At 48.3% G+C, this 22,397-nt stretch overlaps 6 protein-coding genes across 6 annotated transcripts in view; 4 read left to right on the top strand and 2 right to left on the bottom strand.

Moving 5' to 3' along the window:
* UREG_00743 (negative regulator of differentiation 1) overlaps positions 1-3,140 on the top strand; it is a gene marked incomplete at both ends in the record, with an annotated part of 3,900 nt that extends 760 nt beyond the window's left edge. The window contains 3 exons of the mRNA XM_002541183.1: positions 126-190; positions 465-547; positions 678-3,140. Coding sequence (XP_002541229.1) covers positions 126-190; positions 465-547; positions 678-3,140 — 2,611 coding nt within the window. The remainder of the gene's footprint in view (positions 1-125; positions 191-464; positions 548-677) is intronic.
* Positions 3,141-4,044: 904 nt separating this feature from the next.
* Positions 4,045-5,813, top strand: UREG_00744 (uncharacterized protein; the record flags this gene model as incomplete). The annotated part of the gene is made up of 3 exons (XM_002541184.1): positions 4,045-4,111; positions 4,255-4,287; positions 4,453-5,813. 3 exons carry the CDS (start codon positions 4,045-4,047, stop codon positions 5,811-5,813), a joined length of 1,461 nt encoding a protein of 486 aa, XP_002541230.1.
* Positions 5,814-6,451: 638 nt separating this feature from the next.
* UREG_00745 (uncharacterized protein) lies at positions 6,452-7,120 on the bottom strand (the record flags this gene model as incomplete). Its single annotated transcript, XM_002541185.1, has 1 exon — positions 6,452-7,120. The coding sequence occupies one exon, from the start codon at positions 7,118-7,120 to the stop codon at positions 6,452-6,454; it is 669 nt and encodes a 222-aa protein (XP_002541231.1).
* Positions 7,121-9,738: 2,618 nt separating this feature from the next.
* UREG_00746 (uncharacterized protein) lies at positions 9,739-10,932 on the top strand (the record flags this gene model as incomplete). The annotated part of the gene is made up of 3 exons (XM_002541186.1): positions 9,739-9,966; positions 10,026-10,264; positions 10,461-10,932. The coding sequence occupies 3 exons, from the start codon at positions 9,739-9,741 to the stop codon at positions 10,930-10,932; spliced, it is 939 nt and encodes a 312-aa protein (XP_002541232.1).
* A 4,253-nt stretch (positions 10,933-15,185) lies between these two features.
* UREG_00747 (uncharacterized protein) lies at positions 15,186-15,703 on the top strand (the record flags this gene model as incomplete). The annotated part of the gene is made up of 2 exons (XM_002541187.1): positions 15,186-15,308; positions 15,350-15,703. The coding sequence occupies 2 exons, from the start codon at positions 15,186-15,188 to the stop codon at positions 15,701-15,703; spliced, it is 477 nt and encodes a 158-aa protein (XP_002541233.1).
* A 3,694-nt stretch (positions 15,704-19,397) lies between these two features.
* On the bottom strand, positions 19,398-21,635 carry UREG_00748 (uncharacterized protein; the record flags this gene model as incomplete). Its single annotated transcript, XM_002541188.1, has 5 exons — positions 19,398-19,431; positions 19,496-19,611; positions 19,697-20,109; positions 20,173-20,388; positions 20,450-21,635. 5 exons carry the CDS (start codon positions 21,633-21,635, stop codon positions 19,398-19,400), a joined length of 1,965 nt encoding a protein of 654 aa, XP_002541234.1.
* Positions 21,636-22,397: the final 762 nt, after the last annotated feature.

The following is a 22,397-nucleotide window of genomic DNA, read 5'->3' on the forward strand; positions in this document are numbered from 1 at the left end:
CCTCTCCTTTTCCTCATTCACTCATTTTAATTCAATTTCTCACTTCTCCCAGCTCATAATATCAGAGTGACCCTGCCACTATCAATTTCCCTTCTTCGCTCCCATTTACCGTTCACGCCGACTAGGTTAATCTTGCCGCTGTTCTATATCGCTCCCCCGCCTGCCGAGCAGTATATTCCCGTTCGCGCTTGTTTGTCGACATCATCGCTCCTAGTCTATCACTAGTTCTTATACACCAGTGCTCTATCGAGAGCCCAAAGACAATAGTCGGCATTGTGCAGGCTTATTGGAATCAGGTACCAACTCCTTGCGCAAGTACCTATTTCTTGTTTTCCCACATTGCACCAACCCACTTGGGGAATCTGATGGCTAGGAACATCAGTTGAGATGCTTCAAAATCCAAGAAAATACAATTCTTCAACCTTCTTATCTTGTGTAATTGCTAATTACTTGTTTTTTGGTAGTCCCTCGACTTTCGTTGTCAAACTATATCCTCGTCGACCACCGCCCTACGTTAAAACAGTCCGGTTTCAGATACCGGGCTCAGGTTAACGATCAAAACGGCGGTGCTTTCTCCCATTCAGGGCAGTCCTGTCCTTCCCCGACATTTGCTCGCAATGCAAGCGTCGGACGTCGCTCACGCGCCCAATCCTGCTGTGGGGAATCGCTTGATGCAGTCAGTCTCGAAGTTTTCAAACGCAACTCCAGATTCTACCGGTTTCTCCCACGGGGCATACTCCGGTAATCTGTCTTTCGCGGACCGTAATTCTCGTCGAGCCAACATTCCTGCTATCAATACAAGCGCAACTGGTCCAACTTCCGGTGATATCACAAGTGCCAACAACGCTTTTGATATGAATTTCGCGCCGCTTCTTCCTTCACAACTGCTCTTAGGCAGCCCCTTCCAGACAGGCACCCCTTCATTTGCATCTCCACAATTCCAGAGCTTCCAAGGGTTCTCCCAGGTCAATGGCAGTTCGCACGGACAGAACTCGCAGAACCAGCTCAATAGTCCAACGCAACCCCAACACAACCCGCTGTCGCCCCAGCTCTACCAGAATCTCGTTTCACCTGATGGAATGGGTGGTTCTCAGTTGCTAGGAGGGCCTCAATCACCTGTTGGTGGGTTTCCTGGATTTGCTAATGCTTTTGGAACCGCGAACCCATCGCTCCAGCCTGGGATCTTGTCCGGCACAAGCCGTACTGTGTACCTAGGAAATCTCCCGGCAGAGACGACTGCAGAAGAGATCCTGGGCCACGTTCGGAGTGGTCAAATTGAATCAGTTCGATTGCTCCCAGATAAGAATTGTGCCTTCATCTCCTTTTTGGATAGCAGCTCCGCAACCCATTTTCACTCAGATGCGATCCTGAAAAAGCTCTCGATAAAGGGAAACGACATCAAAATTGGATGGGGCAAACCTTCTCAAGTCCCAACTTCCGTAGCCCTTGCAGTCCAACAGTCCGGAGCGTCGAGAAACGTTTACTTGGGTAACCTTGCTGAGGATGTTACAGAAGCCGAACTTCGCGAAGAGCTTGGTAAATTTGGTCCCATTGATACTATAAAAATTGTGCGCGAAAAGTCGATTGGATTCGTTCATTTTCTTTCTATTAGTAATGCCATCAAGGCCGTGAATCAACTTCCCCAGGAACCGAACTGGCAGCCTCCAAAGCGTGTTTATTATGGGAAAGATAGATGCGCCTACGTTTCAAAGACCCAGCAACAAAATGCTGCTCAGTACCTGGGAATTGCTCCCGGTTATGCACATATGTTGAATTCCGCGGATAGAGACCTGATTTCGAATGCCCTAGCCCAGCAGTCGGTCGCTGCAGCTGCAGTTGCAACTGCTGCAGGCGGTGTGAACAATCTTGGAAACCGAACTGTTTACCTTGGAAATATCCACCCAGAGACAACTATCGAAGAGATTTGCAATGTTGTTCGCGGAGGCCTGCTGCATCATATCAGATATATTCCAGACAAGCACATCTGCTTCGTCACCTTTATTGACCCGACATCCGCCGCTTCATTTTATGCGCTTAGTAACCTGCAGGGCCTAATGATTCATAATAGACGGCTAAAGATCGGCTGGGGAAAGCATTCAGGTGCCTTACCACCAGCGATTGCCCTGGCTGTAAGCGGTGGTGCTTCTCGAAATGTTTACATTGGCAACCTGGATGAGAGTTGGACTGAAGACCGACTGCGACAAGATTTCTCTGCTTATGGTGAAATTGAACTTGTAAACACCCTCAGGGAAAAGAGTTGCGCGTTTGTTAACTTCACCAACATTGCCAATGCAATCAAGGCAATTGAGGGAATGCGTGGTCGTGAGGAGTATAAGCGGTTCAAAATCAACTTTGGCAAAGATCGGTGCGGTAATCCTCCCCGTCAACTGAATAACGGCCACCAGGCCCGAGCGGGTGCAGATGGAAACAACACCATGATTAATGGGGCCCTCCACGCTTCATTCAACCAAGGAGCGCAGCAATCTAGCCCCACAGGGCCAGCACTATCTCCCGCTCCCGGCTCTACAGGCTCACAGGGGCCAAATGGACACCAAACTCGACACCCGTTGCAGGCAATCCCAACGCCGTCATCTATCCTTAATACTGGCGCCAGCAATCCTCTGACAATGTACCTCAACCATGTTTCGCAGCAGCAAGCTCAGGAACAAGAGAATCGAATAAACGGCTCCATGGGTTTGGGCTCCTTTCAGCAACAGCAACAACAGTCACACCAACAGCAAAATTATGCCCACCAACAGCCTGGTCTTTACAATGGCACTAGAGCCAGTGACAGCCCCAACTCGCTGGAAAACTCCCTTCATCAACAAAAGCCATCCACCCATGGCCTCTTGAGCGCCACCAATGCTACAAACTCTGGGCACCTTGCTTCCAGTGGTAGCACGTTGAGTGTTCCTCGTGCCCAGCATTCTCGAGCCGTGAGCCTTCCTTCCTTCTCTCAAGAGCCATTCGGACAAAATCATAGCCTGGCAACGCGCTCAGGCATGACACATCAACCGCAGGGAAGTTTCTCCAGCTTCGGTGGCGGTTTAGGTGGCCTTAACCACAGCGGTTTTGGACTCTCTATTTCCAACGAAAATTCGCTCCCAGGATGGGCCGAAGAGGAGATTAGAGCAAAATAATCTTATGATATATTGTATTATTTTTAAGCACTTCTATTTTCTTTTTCCTTTCGCCCTAATTTTCTGCGTTCTATTCTGCCCTATTCGCTGCCCGTTCCTCTGTTCCCTGTTTCCCCTGTATTGGTTTATAATTTTTCCTCGCGCTTTGGAAGCTTTCTTCATCTCCATATTTGCCATTTAATTCGCAATATCTGGGAACATATTATATATTTTTAATTTGTCTTGACAGGTTTAGTTCTCGGTGCCTGCAACCATTCCGGTCGACCGTGATCTACTTTGAAGATGGAACTCAGACATGCAAATACCCTGCTATATGGCGCTCTTTTCTTTTTATTTTCCCGCCGTTTTATCTCCTTGGGATATCTATTTGTCGCCATTTTTCCGCTTTCGTTTTGCCTACACCGTTTTGATCGTTTGACATTCGCGATTTAGTTTTTCTATCATTTTATTGCTATTTATTGTGATGCCACTTGATACTACTTAATAATTTCCCTGCTCAAATCTTTGTTTCATGAGGCCGCGTCTTCATCGCAAGATGGGCGTGATAAAGAGACAGTATGGTCCAACGACAAGGGTGCATATTGGGAGGAGGGCTCGTGAGTGACTCGGTCATCGAAGAGAAGGGAGCATGGTTCCATAGAATTAAATACCCCATCCTAATACATCAAGCTCCATTCTCACTATCTCCGGCTTGCTGGCTTCTCCCCTGTAGATTGCCGTTTTCAAACAATATGGACCTGCCAAAGTTCCACATCACGTGACGCATCACTTTATTTCAACCTCTTGCAGCTGCGAGCAACGAACTTCAACTAATGACAAGCCGGCTTGTGATCTCTTGTTACAAACATATAGCGTCAGTGTGAATACATTCTAGCAAGTGAAGTGATTGTTTCTATATGAGATCATGTCCTTGCCTCCAGAGCAGATCCGCATCAAGCGTCGCAGGGAGGAAGAACCTGTGGAGACTCTGTGTATGTGTTATCCATCCTTGCTTCTTTATTGACTTGCCGCCTCGCGAGATATATAAACTGCTCGCTTTGTGATCTTGACAGGAAGAGTCAAGCTGAAGTTTATTTCTGGTTCCGTTTGTCTATTCACTATTATCGTTTCTCAGGTCCAAATCCCACCCTTGGGGACCCAAGCTCTTGTGTTTTTGACTCTCGAATCTATACTGGAGCTCTCGAGACGATTTGCACTAGCTTTGCTATATTTTTTTTTTGACTTTGCCTTTGTATCTGCTGCTTTATCCTCCACAGTGTGATAATCGACTGGTCACTTCAACTGTAACCGGCCTGTGCTGATTTATTTACAGATATCCAATCACAAACACGCGAGCCAAAGAGGCGCTTCACAGATTTTGTGTTTAAGCGTGTGACCCCAATTCAAGATGAAGCTTTGGTTAGTGGCATGTCGAGTCCGGGTGGTGCCAAGGGTATAACCAAGACCACCCCGCGTCCAGATAGCATGAGCGCCGCTATCCAGGGACCTAGTGTGCCGATTGTTAGAGCTACTGAACCAGGAGCAGAGGTTGAAGAGTTGCGCCATCTACTGGAGTTAGCGAAGAAAAGAAGCAGAGCCAGCTTGGCTAAGCCGCATACGCGATCCGTTTCCGCGAAATTTCCATCTCAGTCGTCGTCTCAAGCGATGTCGACGGTTTCGATTCAGTCTGCTCTGCGCAAATTCTATATCACAACGCCGGAGCCTGACGATCTTGTGCTTCACAAGGTTGGAGGCGGAGTGCTAAAGAGAAAGCTGCCCAAACATGCAGTGGTTGTGGAACAGAAGGGTGACGGTATCAAGTCTGTTTCAACACTAGGCGAACTTGCGAACGATGTTGGTGGCCCTTCCAATATTAGGGCAGAAGATGTAAAGCGCGAGGTCGAAGCGGCAGATGGGAAGTCCTCCATCACAACCTCGAGACGACGTCGCGTTGTTAACGAGGCCGAACGACGATGGAAAGAACAAACTGGTGCATATCGATATTTGGATCGCCAGGACCATAAAGAAAAAGAGAAAACTGGCAAGTCGATTCGCGATGACCCCGCTACTTGGGATTATGACTCTATCCAGCTAGTAAATGAACTAGAGCAGGCTTCTTGGGAAGCGATCGCTGCTGACCCTACTAATCCCGTTTACCCTCCACGGCCGCGGCGCCGGCGTTATTTGCCTATAGTCAAGCCTCCTCTCAAATTTCAACCGCGATTGCCAAAGCATCAACGGGACAGGGATAAGGGCCGTGGAGGCGTATTTGGCCAGCTTGATGAGTCTGGTGGATCTAGTAAGGAGTCCGCTGCCTGTCACGAAATTTCTACAGTTGGAAAGGGCCTTGAGGATGTATCGTCCATGAGAAATGCTTTGGAGGAACATGTAGTCTGTGCCAAGGTTGAAAACGACGATGACACAGACTATGTTTATGATATCTTTATTCGACGCCCGCTTCAAGAAGTTGCTGGTGACCCAAAATTCGTCCCATTCCATGACGGCCACTGGTACGCGGAGCATGAGAACGTTCCGAAAGACATTGGAGTGGTTGTCATTTCAGAACAGGACGTACATTACTGGGACGCACTGGCCGAGGACGATGACGAGGAAAAAGGCTGGAATACGGATGACGAGGATTCAAACGGTGAGCCTTTTTATTTCCTTGGGCTACATTTCGTGGACAGCCGCTAATGTTCGATCTAAATTTCAGCTGAAGATAATCCCGCAAATGAATATCCCGATGAAGATCTCGATTTTGAAGACCAGTTTGACGATGTCAACGCCGCATACTGCAAGTATCGACACTACGGGTCTGATGATGAGCAGTTCGATGTAGACGACGAAATGGACGACTATGGAAATAAACCATTTACATTTGCTAGCTCTGCAGAGGCCTCTTCTGACGGTGCGGGGAGTCCATAGCAGTGAGCAGGAGCTCATGGTTAACAGCTGGCTAGCAGTGGGTATTTGAGAGACTAATATGCCAATGAATTCTTCCTTAATTTATCAAGACAGAACTTTGCAGCTGCTCTCTTTATTCATGTGAGATCTCGTCTAGTGATTCGCTATGGTTGTTAAAGAAATCAGCCTATGGATTCAAGGCATGGACAATATAAAGAAATAGGATTGGTATATTATGCTAAGATCAAGTTCGTTCGGGTTATTAACATTCTTGGCAGGGTTCGTCAATATTTCCTTGGCATAGCGGAGCGGAGCGGAGCGGGATTCTGCTCAGTCATCCACGTGACCTCGCCAGAAATCTAAATAGCGGCAAGACATCGATTTGCGAACCAAAATACACCTTCACCCGTGTGAAAATAATCAAACAACTATTTACTTTTCTCCCTTTGCAGCCTAGCTTCGGCGCTGGCCTTTATAACCTTTGCCACCTCTGGTTTATTTCTCATGCTCTCAAGCCACCGATGCGCATTCGGAACCTCGCTCTCCACGTTTAGCCCTGTCATCTCCGGCAGACCGGATTGCCACGGAATAAACGCAAGATCGGCAAAGGTGCACTTGTCGCCGACCAGAAACTGTTTATCCGCGAGCCATCCATCCAACACGTTCGTCACCCGCTTGACCTCCTTTGCATAGCGCTCGATCGCGCTCGGGATTTTCTCGTCATGGTAGTTCTGGAACCAGTACCATTGTCCGAAATATGGGCCCTGGCCGGACATTTGGAAGTGCAGCCATTGCTGGGTGAGATGGTACTCTTTGGTGCCGATGGGGAAACTGAGCTTGTGTTCGGTGTCGTATTGGGTGATGACATAGTTGATGATAGCGCCGGATTCCCAGATGGTGAAGTTGTCGTTGTTTGGATCCACGAGGGCTGGGGAACGGCCGTTTGGATTGATAGCGGTGAAGGCGGGACCTTTGAGTTCGCTGTATGGGACGTCGATGAATTCGTATGGGAGGCCGAGTTCGGAGAGAACGATGGCGACTTTGAAAGGGTTAGGAGCAGCCACGCTACCGTGGATTTGGAGAGGTTTGAGAGCCATTTTTTTGGTCTTGCGTAATGATTTGAATTTGAAATTCTAAGAGAGGAAAACTTTGCGTGGTGAAATTTGAATTGACAGAAGTATGCTTCCATTCTGGAACTCTTATATCTTTAGAACTTGCAGTCCCAGATACTGCTCCTGTAAAAATTGCTGACAATAACAAGACACTGATTTCAAATCCATCTCCGTTTCCATAGGCGGCCTTCACGGACGAAACAAGCGGCTTCTATCGTCTCCTGAAGATGAGGCCAGTCACTTTTGTCAGCGCACACTAAACAACAAGCCCTCAAACAGGCATGCAAGGGTAATTCACGCGGAGCCAATTCTCCACCTCTGGACGAAGAGGACTGAGAATCACCCGAATAGGAATCCCGAATGGCCTTGGACGGGCCGGCGCGGACGAATAGAGTTTCGGGATGCGGCGAGCGGGAGAGGCCGAGATGATTAATGAGGCCGAGTTGACAACTTCAGAAAAACCCCGTAAACCCAGCACGTTTAAACCGAAAGCCGTTTGGGGAAACGTCATGAACCGTCCGGTATAATCATGTACTCGATGTTGTTGCCTTGGCATACTTGTCATCATTATTTCCACTTCGTTGAACTGCATATATGTAGTCCTCCCGTTGAATCCGTGGAACAAATAGCCTAGGTAACTTCCCATGATTCTGGAGATCAACCATAAACCCTTTCCTTACTGTACCGGATCCCATATGATCCTGATCTCAAAATCAACCAATGGCCAAACCACTCTGTGGACAGCACTGGTTAGTTTCTCTCATTTAAGTTATGGTTTGGTGAGCAAGCGTGCTTGCAAACACCACCATTTACTCTGTCCTCTCCACATCCCTTTCTCATTTCAGTGATACTACCTGTCAAGTGGCCTTTTCCTAACCATTAAGATACCCAAGGTGCGCTTCCCAAGTTCCCAGAGCCTATTATTTTGCTTTGATACCCCCTATTTTTCCTTTTTCTTCTTTCTATTTTAACTTAAGCTCACCCTCGGGCCTTCTGTCCCCCGTTGCCCAGCAGGCTTTAGTGCCCGTACCCTCAGATCTTCCACAGGCTTTTCCTAATTGTGATCCTGCCACACAATGGTGATATCATGATGCGCAGGCTTAAAACATTTCTCCAAACATATGAAGCATGTCCCCACATGTTTGGTTTTGAAATAGATTAAAGTGATGGGGCTTCTGCTTCTCTGTGGTACATACATCCCATCAGATGGGCTGCCGTATCACAACAAATGAGAGCACCCCAATGTTGTTGGGTGGACATTCTTGATCACCACACTGGAAATCTCTTGGATGGCCCTCTCCCCAGGGTATGAAGAGTAGTATCTTGTGTCACACACTCTGGTGGAATAGTCACATGCTACTATCTATGAGACTTTGATCATGTTATCCACTGTTAGATGATGTCAACAAGATACCATGAAGCAAGTCCATGGAGGGCGAAAATTTTTAAACGTGAATTCTTTAAATGTTTGACATTATGCAAATTTGTTGGAAACTTAGTTTCCAACTGTATCAAAGTGCAAGGGCCTAACCTGTTAGCTGCACATGAACCGAAGATGCATACCTCGACAGGCCAATGAGCTCTGCAACATAGAGTTGAACCACAGTAACCGAGACATTCCAAAGATCAAAGAAGTTTTCCTGCAGCTTTATCAACAACCAGTCCTTTCTTTTTAAGAATACAATCCAATCACCAAGACTCCAAAGTGGATGACCAGTAGCAAAACACCTAGGAACGCTATTATTCTGACTGACAAAACCCGCTAAATCCAATAAAGTAAAGAAGCAAGCCCAAAAATAAAAAGAAGCATGCGTAGTAGAAACCCAGTCCCCCAACCGTAAATCGCCGAAAAATCCTCACCAGGTAGAGCGGCCTCCCATTGATAATATAACGCAGCTCCAGCCCGCACAGCGGATTCGATTGCGTGGAGTTTATAATTTCCCCCCGCAGGACTGAGGGATTCTTTGGTCCAGGAGCACGCACGCTGAATAAACTATGAACGAGGGCGGTGAGGCATTAGTGGGTAATCCAGCACCCACTTCCGTATTAAGCGGAAGCCAAATGTATCAAGAGCGAAAAGGCAATGAAAAGCAATAAGCATCTCATGGTCCGAACAGCCCAAGCCCCTTTTTGAGAAATGCTAACTGCTTTTCGGCAAACAATAAAAGTGATTCGAATATATTTGCCATCCAGCCGCATGGCAAAACGCGGGATCCTTGAAGGGTATCAGAAAAGCTGTCGACAACAGAAAAAGTTAGCATGCGGGCCTCTTTGTTTCATAAGGTTTTTGAGCAAAGTTTGAGGCATGAAAGGTATCCGAAAGCAAAAGACAACAACTTTCAAAACATATGGTTAAAAAACAATTTCCTGGAAACTTACCAAGATGTCGCTGCGGGCCGTAGTCCGTTCATCCGTAGCTCATAACTGTATCGATAAATGATATAAAATCGAGAAATGGCCGCCCAGAAAACCCCATCTTCAAGCAAACGATCCCATCATTCATGGTCTGGAGGTGGAGGGGGGGCAGTAGGAGCATGAGAAGGATGCATCCATGGGAACCAAACATTGCACCACTTAACAACTCCATAAGCAGGTGATTCGTCATGCCCCCCGTTCTTAGGGCTGGTATTATCTCCATTCCGCCTCCTCCGCTGCTCGCGCAATGTAGGACAGTTCTTTTCTTTGATAAACCGATAGTATTTGCACTGAATTCCCTGAAACCCGTTCCGTTTGCGCTTTGGGAATTGCTTATTGAAACTCTCCCGGACCTCTCTCCATTCTTGACGCAGATCGACTCGGTGGTACCAAATGAAATACATCTCTTCTTCCTCGTATTTTGGCCGTGGCGCACGACGGTGGTCAGGATTTGTAGATGAGCCGCTTGACACAGACGGAAACCGTTCCCTTCGGTATGGTCCTGGCGAGGAGCTATCAGATCCGCAGCGTCTATCGGATGGGTCGGGGCGAGTGTCGATGGGCGATAAATTGTTATTGGGATATTGGATTGGTTGAATTTGAGAGAGATGGGGTAGATGGTTGGATATTGGCGGGAAGCGATCGTGGTGGTGGTGGTGGTGATGATGATAATGGTGGTGATATGGTTCTTGCCATGATCCAGACGGATCTCTCGTATAAGGCTCGCTATCGCAGTTCGGGTTTAACAGGTTGTCGATTTTGATTCTTCTTGACGAGGTGGGTTCCGTTGAGGACTGCGGCCCGGAGGTATCAAACCTAGCGGGCGTCATATTTCTGAGCGGCCGGCCAGCAAACCAGAGCTCACAGCCTTGGAGATTTATGTATACGTCTCGACTAACTTTGGGCGAAGTTTCTGGAAAATGTTAAGAGGCACGCCGCTGCAAAATCTGGAACGATCAAGGGAGACCGCGCTCCAGGTGTTCAGGCTCTTCAAAGAACTTCTCGAAGACCAAAATGGTACGGACGATATCGAAAGCAAGAAGAAACTGAAAGGAGGACCGCTGTTCAAGTTGAACGAAATCCTTAATGCGAAACAATGTGCCGGCCTTGGAGAAAGCGATCGGGCAGCAATAAATAATCGCAAAGTCGCAGAACCGAGTCCGACTCTGAGTATCTCAAGTTATTATCGGGAGCACAAGGGCCACGTTCGTCACGACGGCCCATCCAATCGGGCTGATGGTGTGATATCGAACGTAGAGGGGGATTTGATCGAGTGTTTGAAAAGATGTGACAATTTGAACTCGACTTGCTTTGTGAGGGTAAAAATCTTTTTGGCCTTGGCCGGTACCGTCAAAAGAAAAGACTTTGGGTTGAGGATATAAAGTCAGTCAAATACTTTTCCAACCTTGGGGAGGAAACAGTAGGGTAGAAATTCCAAAGGAAAAAGGTACCACGGTGCGCAAAGGGCTATACTTGTACAGTATACGTTATGTGCATGCAGTTGGAAAAGCGTCCCGGTTATCTGGAAAATCAAGATAATAGCACTGCAGGGAACCAGTAGGGTACGGTGGTACACGCCTCCACATAGATTCTCGGTACAAAAAACACCGCACCCAAATTAGGACTACTTCTGGCAGGGGCTGTGGAAGGGGCAAGAGACCAAGGGAGCTAGTATTACCAGAAAACTTGTCTGGATAGTATATTCCCGGTAGTTTAGGTCTACCAAGGACAAGAAGATTGCGGTCGAGGTAACAGGGGCCAGGGCAGGGGAAGTTTGAAAGATAGTCGTAAGGCGGGCTTCATACGTTGAAGATCGAAGAACAGGGGGAACTGCGAACAGACAATGTAGTCAAGAAGATTACAAAACAAGTGAAACGCAGTCATAGGCAAAGAAGTTCCGGTAAGGTAAAGTTACCTGCTCAGTCCGCGCATAGACGCCACACCCCAGTCGCATATGCATCGAATCAGTAGGATCTGAGATGGCTCATGAAAGGTTGTTCAGTAACCGTCATCCGAGAGCCTGGTACTGGTTGGCTCTGAGGGAGAGAATGCGGAACCGGATGGAAGAGATCAATAATAATGAACAAGACTATACCCAATATACTTTTGGGGAACGAGAGTCAAAGAGAAAATTGAGATTACGGCAAAAAGGGACCTAAATAGAACAGAATGCTTCCGAGTATATGGAGTATAGAGTACTCCTTCTCCTTATAAAGGGGGGAATTCTGCAGGAAGATATATATATCAGCAAGCGCAACTTCCTTCGGAGGGGGCCTTTGGGGCGCAAGAGCATCTGTCCACCCGTCCATCCCTCATTATTTCCGAAGGACCAGCGCTTTTTTTTTCTCCAGCATGCATATGTTCTGCAGCATCACTCAAAACGGACGACTAACAGGCCAGAAGGGGAACCAGTGGTCCAGCCCCAAGGTCTGACAAATGGATCCCGTTGGCTAAAAAAGCCGCGGGGCTAAAAAAGAGTTCTTTTTTCTTTTTGCTGGTTGGAGCTAGAGCTGTTAGTGATAAAAGAGACCCAAAAAAGGGTAACTTACGAGTCCAACCTGGCTTTTCCTTGATGGTGAGTGATTTTCCATTGCGGCACGCTTGGAGAAATAAAACGCGGAAGCGAATGTGATCCTTGGGTCGAGATGCCGGAAAGGTTTAGCTGACTGACGCCGTTCCAGAATGCTGCGAACTAGCTTTCACATTGAGGTTGAGGATCAACTTCTTTTCTTCATGCCGGGCTGCACGCGAGATCGTGTAATACACGGTAAACCAACGGCGGGAATACAGCAACGGCATCGGGGTATCGGATGTGAAAGCCAATGCCTGTATTCTAAGAGCCAGGTGCAGATGGATTTAGCCGGCGCATCACTGGTTGTTTTGGGCGCTGGGCAAATCAGACAGCAGCTTCAGCCGTTGGCTCGTGGCATTTTGTTGGAGAAGAGTGAGGATGAGGTTTCGTCCAGGATTGCGAGCTTAGTTTGAGGTGGAACTGGTCGGCAATGGGATGGCGTTCATTTAGGGTTGGCGGACACTGCTTAGTCATGGGTGGTGCGAGTGCGGATTGCCGCTGGTCGATGGGTGGGCCAGCACCTGCAGTAGCACGAAACTTCAGCAGGTGACCGCGTCTGGGATGCCTGAGGTTTGGGGATGGTGCCGTACAAGGGTGAATGACAAATACTCGCTGTTTCGGTAATCGACCTGTAATAGCGTATGTTTGGTATGTACGGGACTGTTACCACCTGTAAATGACTATGTCCTCGACTCCATATCAACTCAAAATCTTTCCGGTACAAAAGCTTTGGAGTTGGATATTATGAGATCAAAACTAAAACAATGTCCTCTTGGAAAGGCAGTGCTCGAAGCATCCAACAAGATACCGACGACACACAGCTTCAATAAGGTTGTGTCGCATTTGGCCAAGCAGCCATCATGCCAGTCATCGTCAAATCACCGAACTAGCTTGCGTCGAAATGCGCTTCTCTCGGAAAGATCAAGCAAATCTGATTCGAGAATGGCGAATAAATGCTGCCTTTTGCGTTACAGGCGACAGTCATATATGTACGTAACGAGCTCCTGCTGCGGACACTCCCAAAGTTCAGCCTTGATCCTCAATCTCGAAAACGAATGTGATTCATTGCTCCGTCACGAGTCAACCTTGTCAAACTCTGTGCCCTTTTTTGAGAGGGGGGGGGCGCTGACAATCAAATGTAACGAGAATCGCCCCGATACCATGGAGCCCGTCGTTACAGGGAAATATCGGCCTGCTGAATCCGGCGTGCCTCTCTCCAGTCTCACGCCCCTTTTATTCCTTTCGTTTCCGTCAGTCAGTTATTATTGATAATTGAGCTTTGGGGGCTTCGAGGGACCAGGCATCCGGGTCGTTCTTGACGGAAGGCGGCCGGCCAAGGGGATATCCGTAGGCCCGGGGATGACCTGATGTGACTTCTCCAGAGTCACAAATATGGAGATATGCATCCTCGGGTCATTTTAGGCCCTCGTTATTTCTCACTGGCTGAAATTACCCTTGCATTGTTTACGGGAGGCTTTGCAACCTATTATTAACCCATGTCTGGTCTCAATTTTGAGCCCAGCCTTTTTATTATTATAATTGTTTTTTAATTTACCGTCCATGTTACTATGTGCTATGAGATGTGTTTATTTCATACTCCGATCAAATCACATAGTTATCGCATATCTCCATCTTCTCTGCCCAACGAAAGGGTATAAAAAGGGCGACTCTGCACTAGAAAACCAGTTCACTCGGATTCCAGGATCGTTAGCTTGGTGCATACTGTCGCTCTGCTGGGGCTGTGGAGAAAATCGCAAAATCAGAATATCATTTCTTCTCCATAGCTCGATCCTACGTGCATGCCTTGCTTTGAAGTCTGCATCTCGGTCATTTATATTCGAAGATGCAGCGTACACAACACGCCTGAACAGAGTGTGAAGCAACATATATGAAACATGGCATGGTTAGAAAGTTGGGTGACGAAGTGTATTCGCACAACTCAAGTACTAGAAAGAATGCTGCGAGACTATGTGGCAGGTTGGCTTCCTTGAGGGAAAAAAGATGGATCTGTTGACCTTGGCCCCACGGCTGCAGCGGATGAGGAGTGGGCGCAGATAAAGGCTGTGGTGTATGGGGTAGATTGCTGGGTCCACTGTGTCTCCGCATGCAGAAGGGAGGATGTTCCAAGTCGAAGAAAGTCCAGGGTTGTTTTAAACTTCCTTTGTTTGAGCAAAAAGGACAGCATACAACCACACCGGACCTCATTTATGATCGGGAATAAGGCCTCAAGTGACAATCAACCGCTGAGTCGGAAATATGGACGAGAAAAATCCGAGTTGCAACTCTGTGGCTGCTAACTAAAGGGGGAAAGGAAGGGGGCTAGAAGCATTCAACAACCGCAAAGGAATGTTTCGAGAAGCGTCACGACGGGTAACTCCTGGCAATTGACCCAACAATTGGGAACAGGGTAGCATCGGAAACATAAAAAGGCAGAGGCTAAATGCAAATCGAGCGACTACATCCTTAACAGCAGTGGGCTTGGACGAAAGGATCCAAAACCCTCTTGCTGTTGCGCCCAACATTGCTATCATTGTTAGCAACACGCGAAAGTATGAAGCCGTTCACATGAGATTCTGCAGAAACGATCACGAATCCTCAATGATGTCATGAAACGGCCGTGTCCAGTTGAGTGGCCGTACACAAAGACTGCAAATGATAAAATTAGAACCTCTTGTGGCTTTTTTGGCTCTCAGGTCACAAAAGTCTTTTTGCGAGGAAAAAGAAAGTTATTCAGGAAAAGGAATTATTTTAAAGAGAAAAAAAAAGCAACGGATTTGGATTAGTGCTTTGAATGGCAAATAATCTTGAACGATCCTTGTCATAGCCGTGATGATCAGCTGAAACCCGTTGGATTTCCCTTGAAGAACTTGGAGCTTCGAATGAGAGGACAGAGTTTTCTGTTGGAAGACGCATGGGCTTCGCAGTTGTCCGAAAATCTTTGCAACTTTGCAAGGTCTCGTGCGCTTGTTCGCATGCCCATATGCATCGAAAACTCGGTGACCTGGGGGAAAGAGCTGGCAAGGATGGGATCAACGAGAGGTCTGTTCGTGGCTGCGATGAGACATGTCAGCGATAGGCAAGCCAATGCGAAAGAAATGGGCTGTTCAGAATGCTGCTCCTCCGTTTTGCAGAGATCGCCTCACCACACAGGGAGGGGATGAATCGAGGGCCACCAGCGAAGTAAGAGTGAGTTTAGCAAACGAGCTGCCGAATCGAGACACTGGCAGATAGGACAGACCAGCTCCCAACATCGATCTTCCGTCTGTGGTCTGATCTCAGGCTGCTGGCCAGGACTGCGTCGCATCAAGGCCACAGGCAGAGTGGACGAAAGTGCAGGCCAACATGAAGGGAGGTGCGAAGAGAGTGCGTATTGGAGGGGGAATCCCTGCAGAACCACACTGTTGGGACCGGCCGCAGCCAGTCGATTAAGTGGAGCCGGCGGTGAAGGTTACGTTGTGGTGTTTCAAGGGACGCGCCGGAGCCTGGGGGCCCTTGTTAGCGGTGGTTCAGGGTGGGAGGGCCTGGCGAACAGCTCCGGCCACTTAGGGTTGGGGGGTCCGTCTGCCGCGCGACTAGCCTGAAGAAACCGGAGGCGCTGCTGTAATGTCCGAAAACATTGTCATCAGAGATGAAAATGAACGGGAAAATAAAAAATGATAACAAAATTGCCTGTCTCCCTCTTGAATCGGGGTTGGCTCCAGGTCGACCCTCTTTGATAATGCGGTTGTTCTCCTACTGTCTCGAGGGGTTGTCTGTAGTATACCGACTGTACGGTGTATTGTATGTATCATCGTATTAGATACGACGTCATGATATTGATGATACATACAGGCTGGTGTGACACACAAGCCACTTTTCTGGAGAGCCCGCAGCGCAGAATGGTCATGTGACTTTCCCGCGTGCTGTGATTGGCAGCCCGGAGCTTGTCAGGCTGTCTGCCAGCGGCTGTTGCCCCATTAAGAATTTCTGTCTTTGTGCTCTTGCATGAGGGGGTTGTCACGGACTTGCTCTTTCGGGTATCAAGCAAAAACGCGCCGTATTACGGTGTAAGTTAACTCGCGTTTGGATACTTTCCGGTAACCAGGTAATAACGAACGAGCTGTGTGACGACGTGCACCATTTCGATATCGCGATCTGGATACGATTGAAACAAGCGACAGCGCTGGAGAACGGGGGTTATTGGTACTACGCCGCAATCGAGAGGTCAAACGAGTCAAATATCGCGAAAATGGACGCGATGAGAGGGGGCTGCTCCCCCTGGCCGCTGTTTTCGTGAGGAGCTACCTGAGTTGCATCCTGACCTGAGCACTGATAATGATCTGTGTGTCTTTCCTAGCAAGCACTGACCAGCGATCGTCGAATGTCAGGCATGGCTCCAGGAGTGCAGCCATGCATTCCTTGCCTCGAGTGGAAGGGGATCAATCTCCTAGCCGCACCGCCAACCGATCTTGCTCTTTAGCCTGCGGCAACCTCCGAAACTTTACCTGAGAGGTCAAGGATATGCATGCAATCGTGACAAATGGGCATGTCTGCTCTCTCTTTCGCTCCAAGGCGCTTGATACGTGGCCGTTGATTGCAAACGGCCAAGGCGAGAAAGCTGCATTGCAGGCCAGGGAATCATGACCATGCAGCCGAAAATTGAAGATGGCACACTCCCACAGAGCCACACAATCCCTGCCCTTCACCTCTGCCAAGCGTGCTGCCCAATGTCAACGCGCCTGTCGTCCAATCCCCACCACTATCCTGGCCCCAGCAAGCGCTCTGCCTCTTCCAGAACCCGATCCTGGACATCTTGACCTATTGTGTCGAGATGCAATCCGTATCCGAGCTTGATGCAGATCAAGGATTCGCCAATATTCGTCACGAGCTTTGGTGGATTTCTCTCGCGTTTTTGCCTACCTGCTGGTTCTGGACCCTGAGAAAGTGGATCAACAAGTCTGTGATTTGCATTTTCCTTCTGAGGATCCTTCGCGGCTTTCAAGAGATCAGTCCCCCGGCTGCTTCTTCCGCCCAGTTCAAGTCGCCAGGCGCCCGCCTCGCTTCGAGCTACGGAAGTGTCATGGGGAGTCCCGGAGCGTCCAAGCTTGGTGAACCCGGACACATCTTGTCAGAATATTTTTCCATGATCTTGTTGGCCGCTTTCTCCCCCCTCACCGCGCCGCAAAACGCCAGGGTGGCTCTTTTGTGTCTGCTATTCCTTGTCAATAGAACAGGAATATTCCTTTTTTGCACCTGCGGGCTGATCTGCTGTATCCTGTCCAAATATGAAAGGGTCCAGGGTTGATTGAACCTGCAACGGCGCTCCTCACCTGCCTGTGTTAGATGCTCTCCCGCTCATCTAAATTACTGGATCATAACCATCCATCGCAAGCACACCTTTTCACGGTACTACTGCATGACGGCCTGACCGTCTTCCTACCCTGGAGATATGGTTACTCAATATATGGTCTTTGCGCCATATCACCTTAGACAATAGTCATTGTCTCTCGCCCATTTTCTGAAGTTTCGGCAACTGTACCTAATCCCTCACTAGCGGTTCTTCTTTCTGCCCCGGCAGCATCTCACAGCCTGTTCCCTGTGAAACTCACACGCGCTTGCGGGCCTTAGCCTCCTCTCTGATGTCTTGTTCAAGGCAACAGACGAGCCTCAAACCTAAGGAGTGCTCCACCGCTATAGGACGGCGCAGTCTTGACAACTGAGTCTACTTGCCGTGCGACCTGGTTCTGCTTTTTAGGGGGTATCTGTATACTTTCGCCCCCAAAGATCCGAGCGCACCTCTCGTGATGACATATCTCTTACATCCAGCGTGTAGCCATGCATGCTGTTCAACCCTGCATATACCTCCACGTCGTACAAAACGAAGACACCAGAAATAGCTGAACCGCGGACCATCGCTATTGGATCGACCGAGCGCAATCGGTGAAGTGGGCGGGCGGACAAGCTTTCTTACTGGTTTTGCTCCTCTCCGCCCCTACCCCGTGGAATTAATGTGCAACTTCTCATGCATTTGAAAGATAAAAAGTCATCTCGCGCCTTGGTTTGAGAGTGTTTTGCCGGGACTGCTGCTGCTTTGAATGAGGGGAGGGGGATGTTGTAAACCTCCCTCCTCCGTCCCCGTTTTCTTTGGGGCGACGTTCAATAGCTCAAGTCGATAATAGAATTCGACCGGGTAAACTACTGCGGGAAAATGCAAGCATCATCGGTCTCTCAAGGAACCTCGTTACCGACACAACGTTTTTGAAAAATTTTTGCCCCCCCCCCCCCCCCCCCCCCCCCGCATCGAGCCGCCTCCGCCCTTGGCAGGTAATCAAATAATTGCAAGATCTAGAACCAGAGATACTTTTTTCCCCCCGGAACTGTTTTTAGGATCTGAGGGCGGTTGAATCAAGCCGCTCCGTGGGGAACAAAGCTGCAAAACATCAAAAGCAGGGAGGCTTTGGGGGCCAAGGGGCACAAGGGGGAGTAGGGATATGCTTGCTTGCCAAAAAAGGCGCCGTACTCTCCAGCCAAATGGAGAATGGGGGAATTGTTTAATACTTGACAAGGCTCTAGCGTATCTGTTGTGGCTAGGCGGGACGTTGTTTCCTGAGAGCCTCGGTTGGAATTTAATACCTGGGTTTAGAAGAATACTGTAGAGGAACCAAGGAGGTGCGTCTATTGACAGAACTGTCTGATAAGGTTGTTGGGGAAGTCACCGTTCATGTCCTGTTAGTTTTTACTTCTTGGGTTGGAAAAAGTTAGCTGGATGGTAGCTATGTTGATTGAATGAGAAGAAATGCAATAACCACTAGTTATTGGAAAAGGTGAGTTGGTTGGTTTGAAGATAAATCCCAAGAAGTACTGTTTGCCAATGGTTCTGGCTGGCTTTTGGTTGGGTCGGTAGGCGGTCAAACGAGGCTCAATAGCCATAATTGTGAGGAAAAATATTAACGGAGGGAAAAATGAGTTGATCAAGGAAAAAGGCGCCAGCTTTTCGGCCTTGGGTGACTTTGAAGATATGGGTATTCTAAGGCTTTTGATAGTGGATGAACGGGACTAGAAAATCCTCCCATAAAGGCCCTCCTTTCATGCGAAGTTTCTTGTAAGCAAAATCATATCATTCTGGGGGGTTTAAAGTACAAAAAGCAAAAAGAGGCAAGTTCTAATAATAAGGTTAAAAATAAAGGGCATGAACGAGAAAGGCAAGCATGCAAATTCCACGAAATCATCACCTTCCTTGACCCAGGCCTTTAGGATTCACCTCTGAGGGAACTAAAGGGTGTTATGTAGGATCGCTTAACCCCAATGAATTCCCTTTGCAACTTCGCATCTGTTTTCCTTCTCGGTTAGTTGAAGAAGCTACAAGTATGCCTGGCTCGACCGGAGGAACTTACGGGTCAGCGCCAAACTGCACATTTGATTGCTCCCATTCGTCCTGACGGATGAGAAAAGAGCGTAGGCGGACCGCATGCTCCATGGAGCAGAGGCGGAAGACGACAGTTCGAACTTTCTGCAAATCTTGTTAGATTTTTTTTTTCAAAAGACGCGTTGTCGAGTCAATATTGAATCAGTTAAAAGAGGTAATTTGAACTTACGCTGCCTGCATCAAACACGTCGATAATATTCTCCAACTTGAAACCCCGTCCCTCAACTAACTCCACCATATCTTTCATACTCAGAGCCATATCTGCACCGACAGCGCGCACCACACGCGTAGCCCCCAAGCCCAAAGAATCTTGGAGACGAGAGCTGATGATGTCCACGTCCTTGTACAGGTCGACAAAAACGGTGGCCTTGCGGCCGTTCAAGTTCACATCGATCCCGTTCGGATAGGAATCGTAATACTTCTTGCAAGCTGCCGGGTCACAAAAGAGAACATGGGCGGATTTCGACTGAGGGAAGTATTGCACAGATTCAATACGGCCACCGTGGATGAGAGATAGCACCTTGTTTGGCGAAGCGAGAAAATCCGGAATGGGTGACAAAACAATTCGGCGAACTTCAGCACCTAGGACCGCTCGTATTAGCATGGTTGCTCTCAATCGAATGACTTTCAAACATAAAGCCTTACGTTGTTTTGATCTTGGTGATGGTGTGCCCCAGCTACTAAAGAATTCGAGATGTTCGCGATCTTCGTTGGTCTCTTTAGCTGAACCCTTTGATGCTGGAGAAGGAGTGCCAGACGCAGTTTTACTCGCCGGAACATTGGCCTTTCCCGCGATTTCGGGTCGTTGGGACATTGTAGACTGGACCTTTGGAGGGGTGGTTGCGGATTGCATGGGTTGAACTACCGAAGACTTGTCAATATTCATATGGAAAGAGAGAGTGTGCTTTTGGGCATTGTTTACCTTTGTTAACAGAATCAGTCATGCATTTTGCATTTTCCTGAGTTTCTTTTGCTGTCGCCGGGGCACCAGACCCTTTGGAAACCTGATTGTTGCGTGCTTGGAGGGCAGCCATGAAAGCTGAGGTGTTGTCAATGCCCATAACTTTTGGTCCTAACACCCGCTTAGTAGGTTGTGTGCTCGCGTTTACATTGGGTGTTTTGTGCACAGCTTTGTTTTCGCCTTTAGGAGGTGCTTTAGTATCGGCGGGGATGGCCCATCGACTAGCTTCGAGGCCTACTCGAGCAGAAGTCTGGCCAAGTCCGTCAAACGCGTCGAATAAAACTTGGGCGACATGAGCAGCATTCTTTTTAGCGGCTATTGTATCAGTCGTATCGATGATCGGGGCAACAGATATAGCCGAAGCCATAGGCCGCTTGGTTTCAGGGCGAGGAGGGCTATTCATAGTAGAGGTGTTGGTGACAGAAGTATTGGCTGAGGAGGTCTTTTTCTTGTTTTTGCGAGATGGCCGGCGTTTCTTAGGTTGCTTGTTTTCAGTTTCTTTCTCTTCGCCCGAGGAATGAGAGGATTCGGTGGAGGAGACCGCCCAGCGGCTGGCTTCAAGGCCCTTGGCTCCAGAAGATTTCCCAATCTGGTCAAAAGCCTCGTACAGGGCGCGACCAACGTTAGCTGCTTCAGATTCCCTGTCTTTTTTCGCAGATGGGAAGACTCTATCCAGCTCTTCTTCTGAGATGGACGAGGAGGTCTTGTGGTTCGAAGGCTTGGGGCTTGTCGGCTTCTTTTTCGGTGAAGTGACGATTTTGTCAGCAATAGGGGCTTGTTGGGAGCCTGACGTAAAATTTCCCTTTTCGGCGTTGGGAACTCCCCCTTGAATCTTCCTGGCTGGGCTACTAGCTTTCTTCGACCCGGTAGCAGACTTGCCCCCTTTGTTTTGCGGTGGACTTGCGGCGAGCTGAGTATTGAGGCTGGTTTTGACAGCAGGAGAAGCCTGGCGACTAGCTTGAGCAGGCTTAGAGCCGGCTCTCTTGGGAGAGGAAGCCTTCTGTTGAGGAGATTTGGGCGATCCCTGGGTTTTCGGAGGAGATTCCACAGCTGTGGTCTTCTTGTTGGGCGGAGTCTTGGTTTGGGCCCCGTTCTGAGAAGGGGAGCTTGAACGAGAGGAATCTGGGGTTTTCTTGATTCGTGCCATCATGGAATAGACTGCAACGTCTGCCGAAGATGGGAGCGAAACAGCACTTGAGGATGGAAACAGGATGTGCGCGGTTGAACAGCAAAGATTGAACAAGATGTCTGAAGTTTGAAGCAGTGATGTGAATAGAGATATCAAGAGTTTGATGATAGAAAGATGTGAGAAGGAGAAGGGAGAGAGGGAGGGTTATATAGCCTGGTAAAAGCCGTTCCCAGCCTCCCAAAAAGCAGGGAACTCTCCGTGTGACTAGATGATTCATGAGAGTGAAAATTTCTTCAGCAGGCAGCAGGAAATTCACCTAAAAGGGGAGGGGATTGAGCAATTAACACTAAAAGGTGGCTGAGGTTGAGACAATGAAGTCAATTCTTTTGTTATAAAATGTTGTCACTGTGTTATTGTGAATAGGGGGAAGCACCGGATTACAGTTATCATGAAGGCATCACAATGTGGGAATGTAATGAATATGGTAAGATGCTTAGAGGCCAATGAAACAATATTGCCTATTTTGGATATTTCAAGGAATAGAAGAAATATACGCAATTGAAAGGAAGAAATGGCAATGTATCAAGATATACATGTCCTTGATTGCCAACATTGCTTCTGCTAGCTGCGCCAGGTTATAAATGTTCTGAAGACATTGCAGTGAAAGATGCCAAGGAAATCTAGTGGTATCATCACAAATGGAAAAGGATATATATACTCCACAGCAATCGTGATTAACTTGAAACAAAAAGCATGAGCTGCATCATGGGAAAGTAACGC

The sequence above is a fragment of the Uncinocarpus reesii genome, genomic scaffold, assembly GCF_000003515.1.
Source record: "Uncinocarpus reesii 1704 scaffold_1 genomic scaffold, whole genome shotgun sequence".
NCBI lineage: Eukaryota > Fungi > Ascomycota > Eurotiomycetes > Onygenales > Onygenaceae > Uncinocarpus > Uncinocarpus reesii.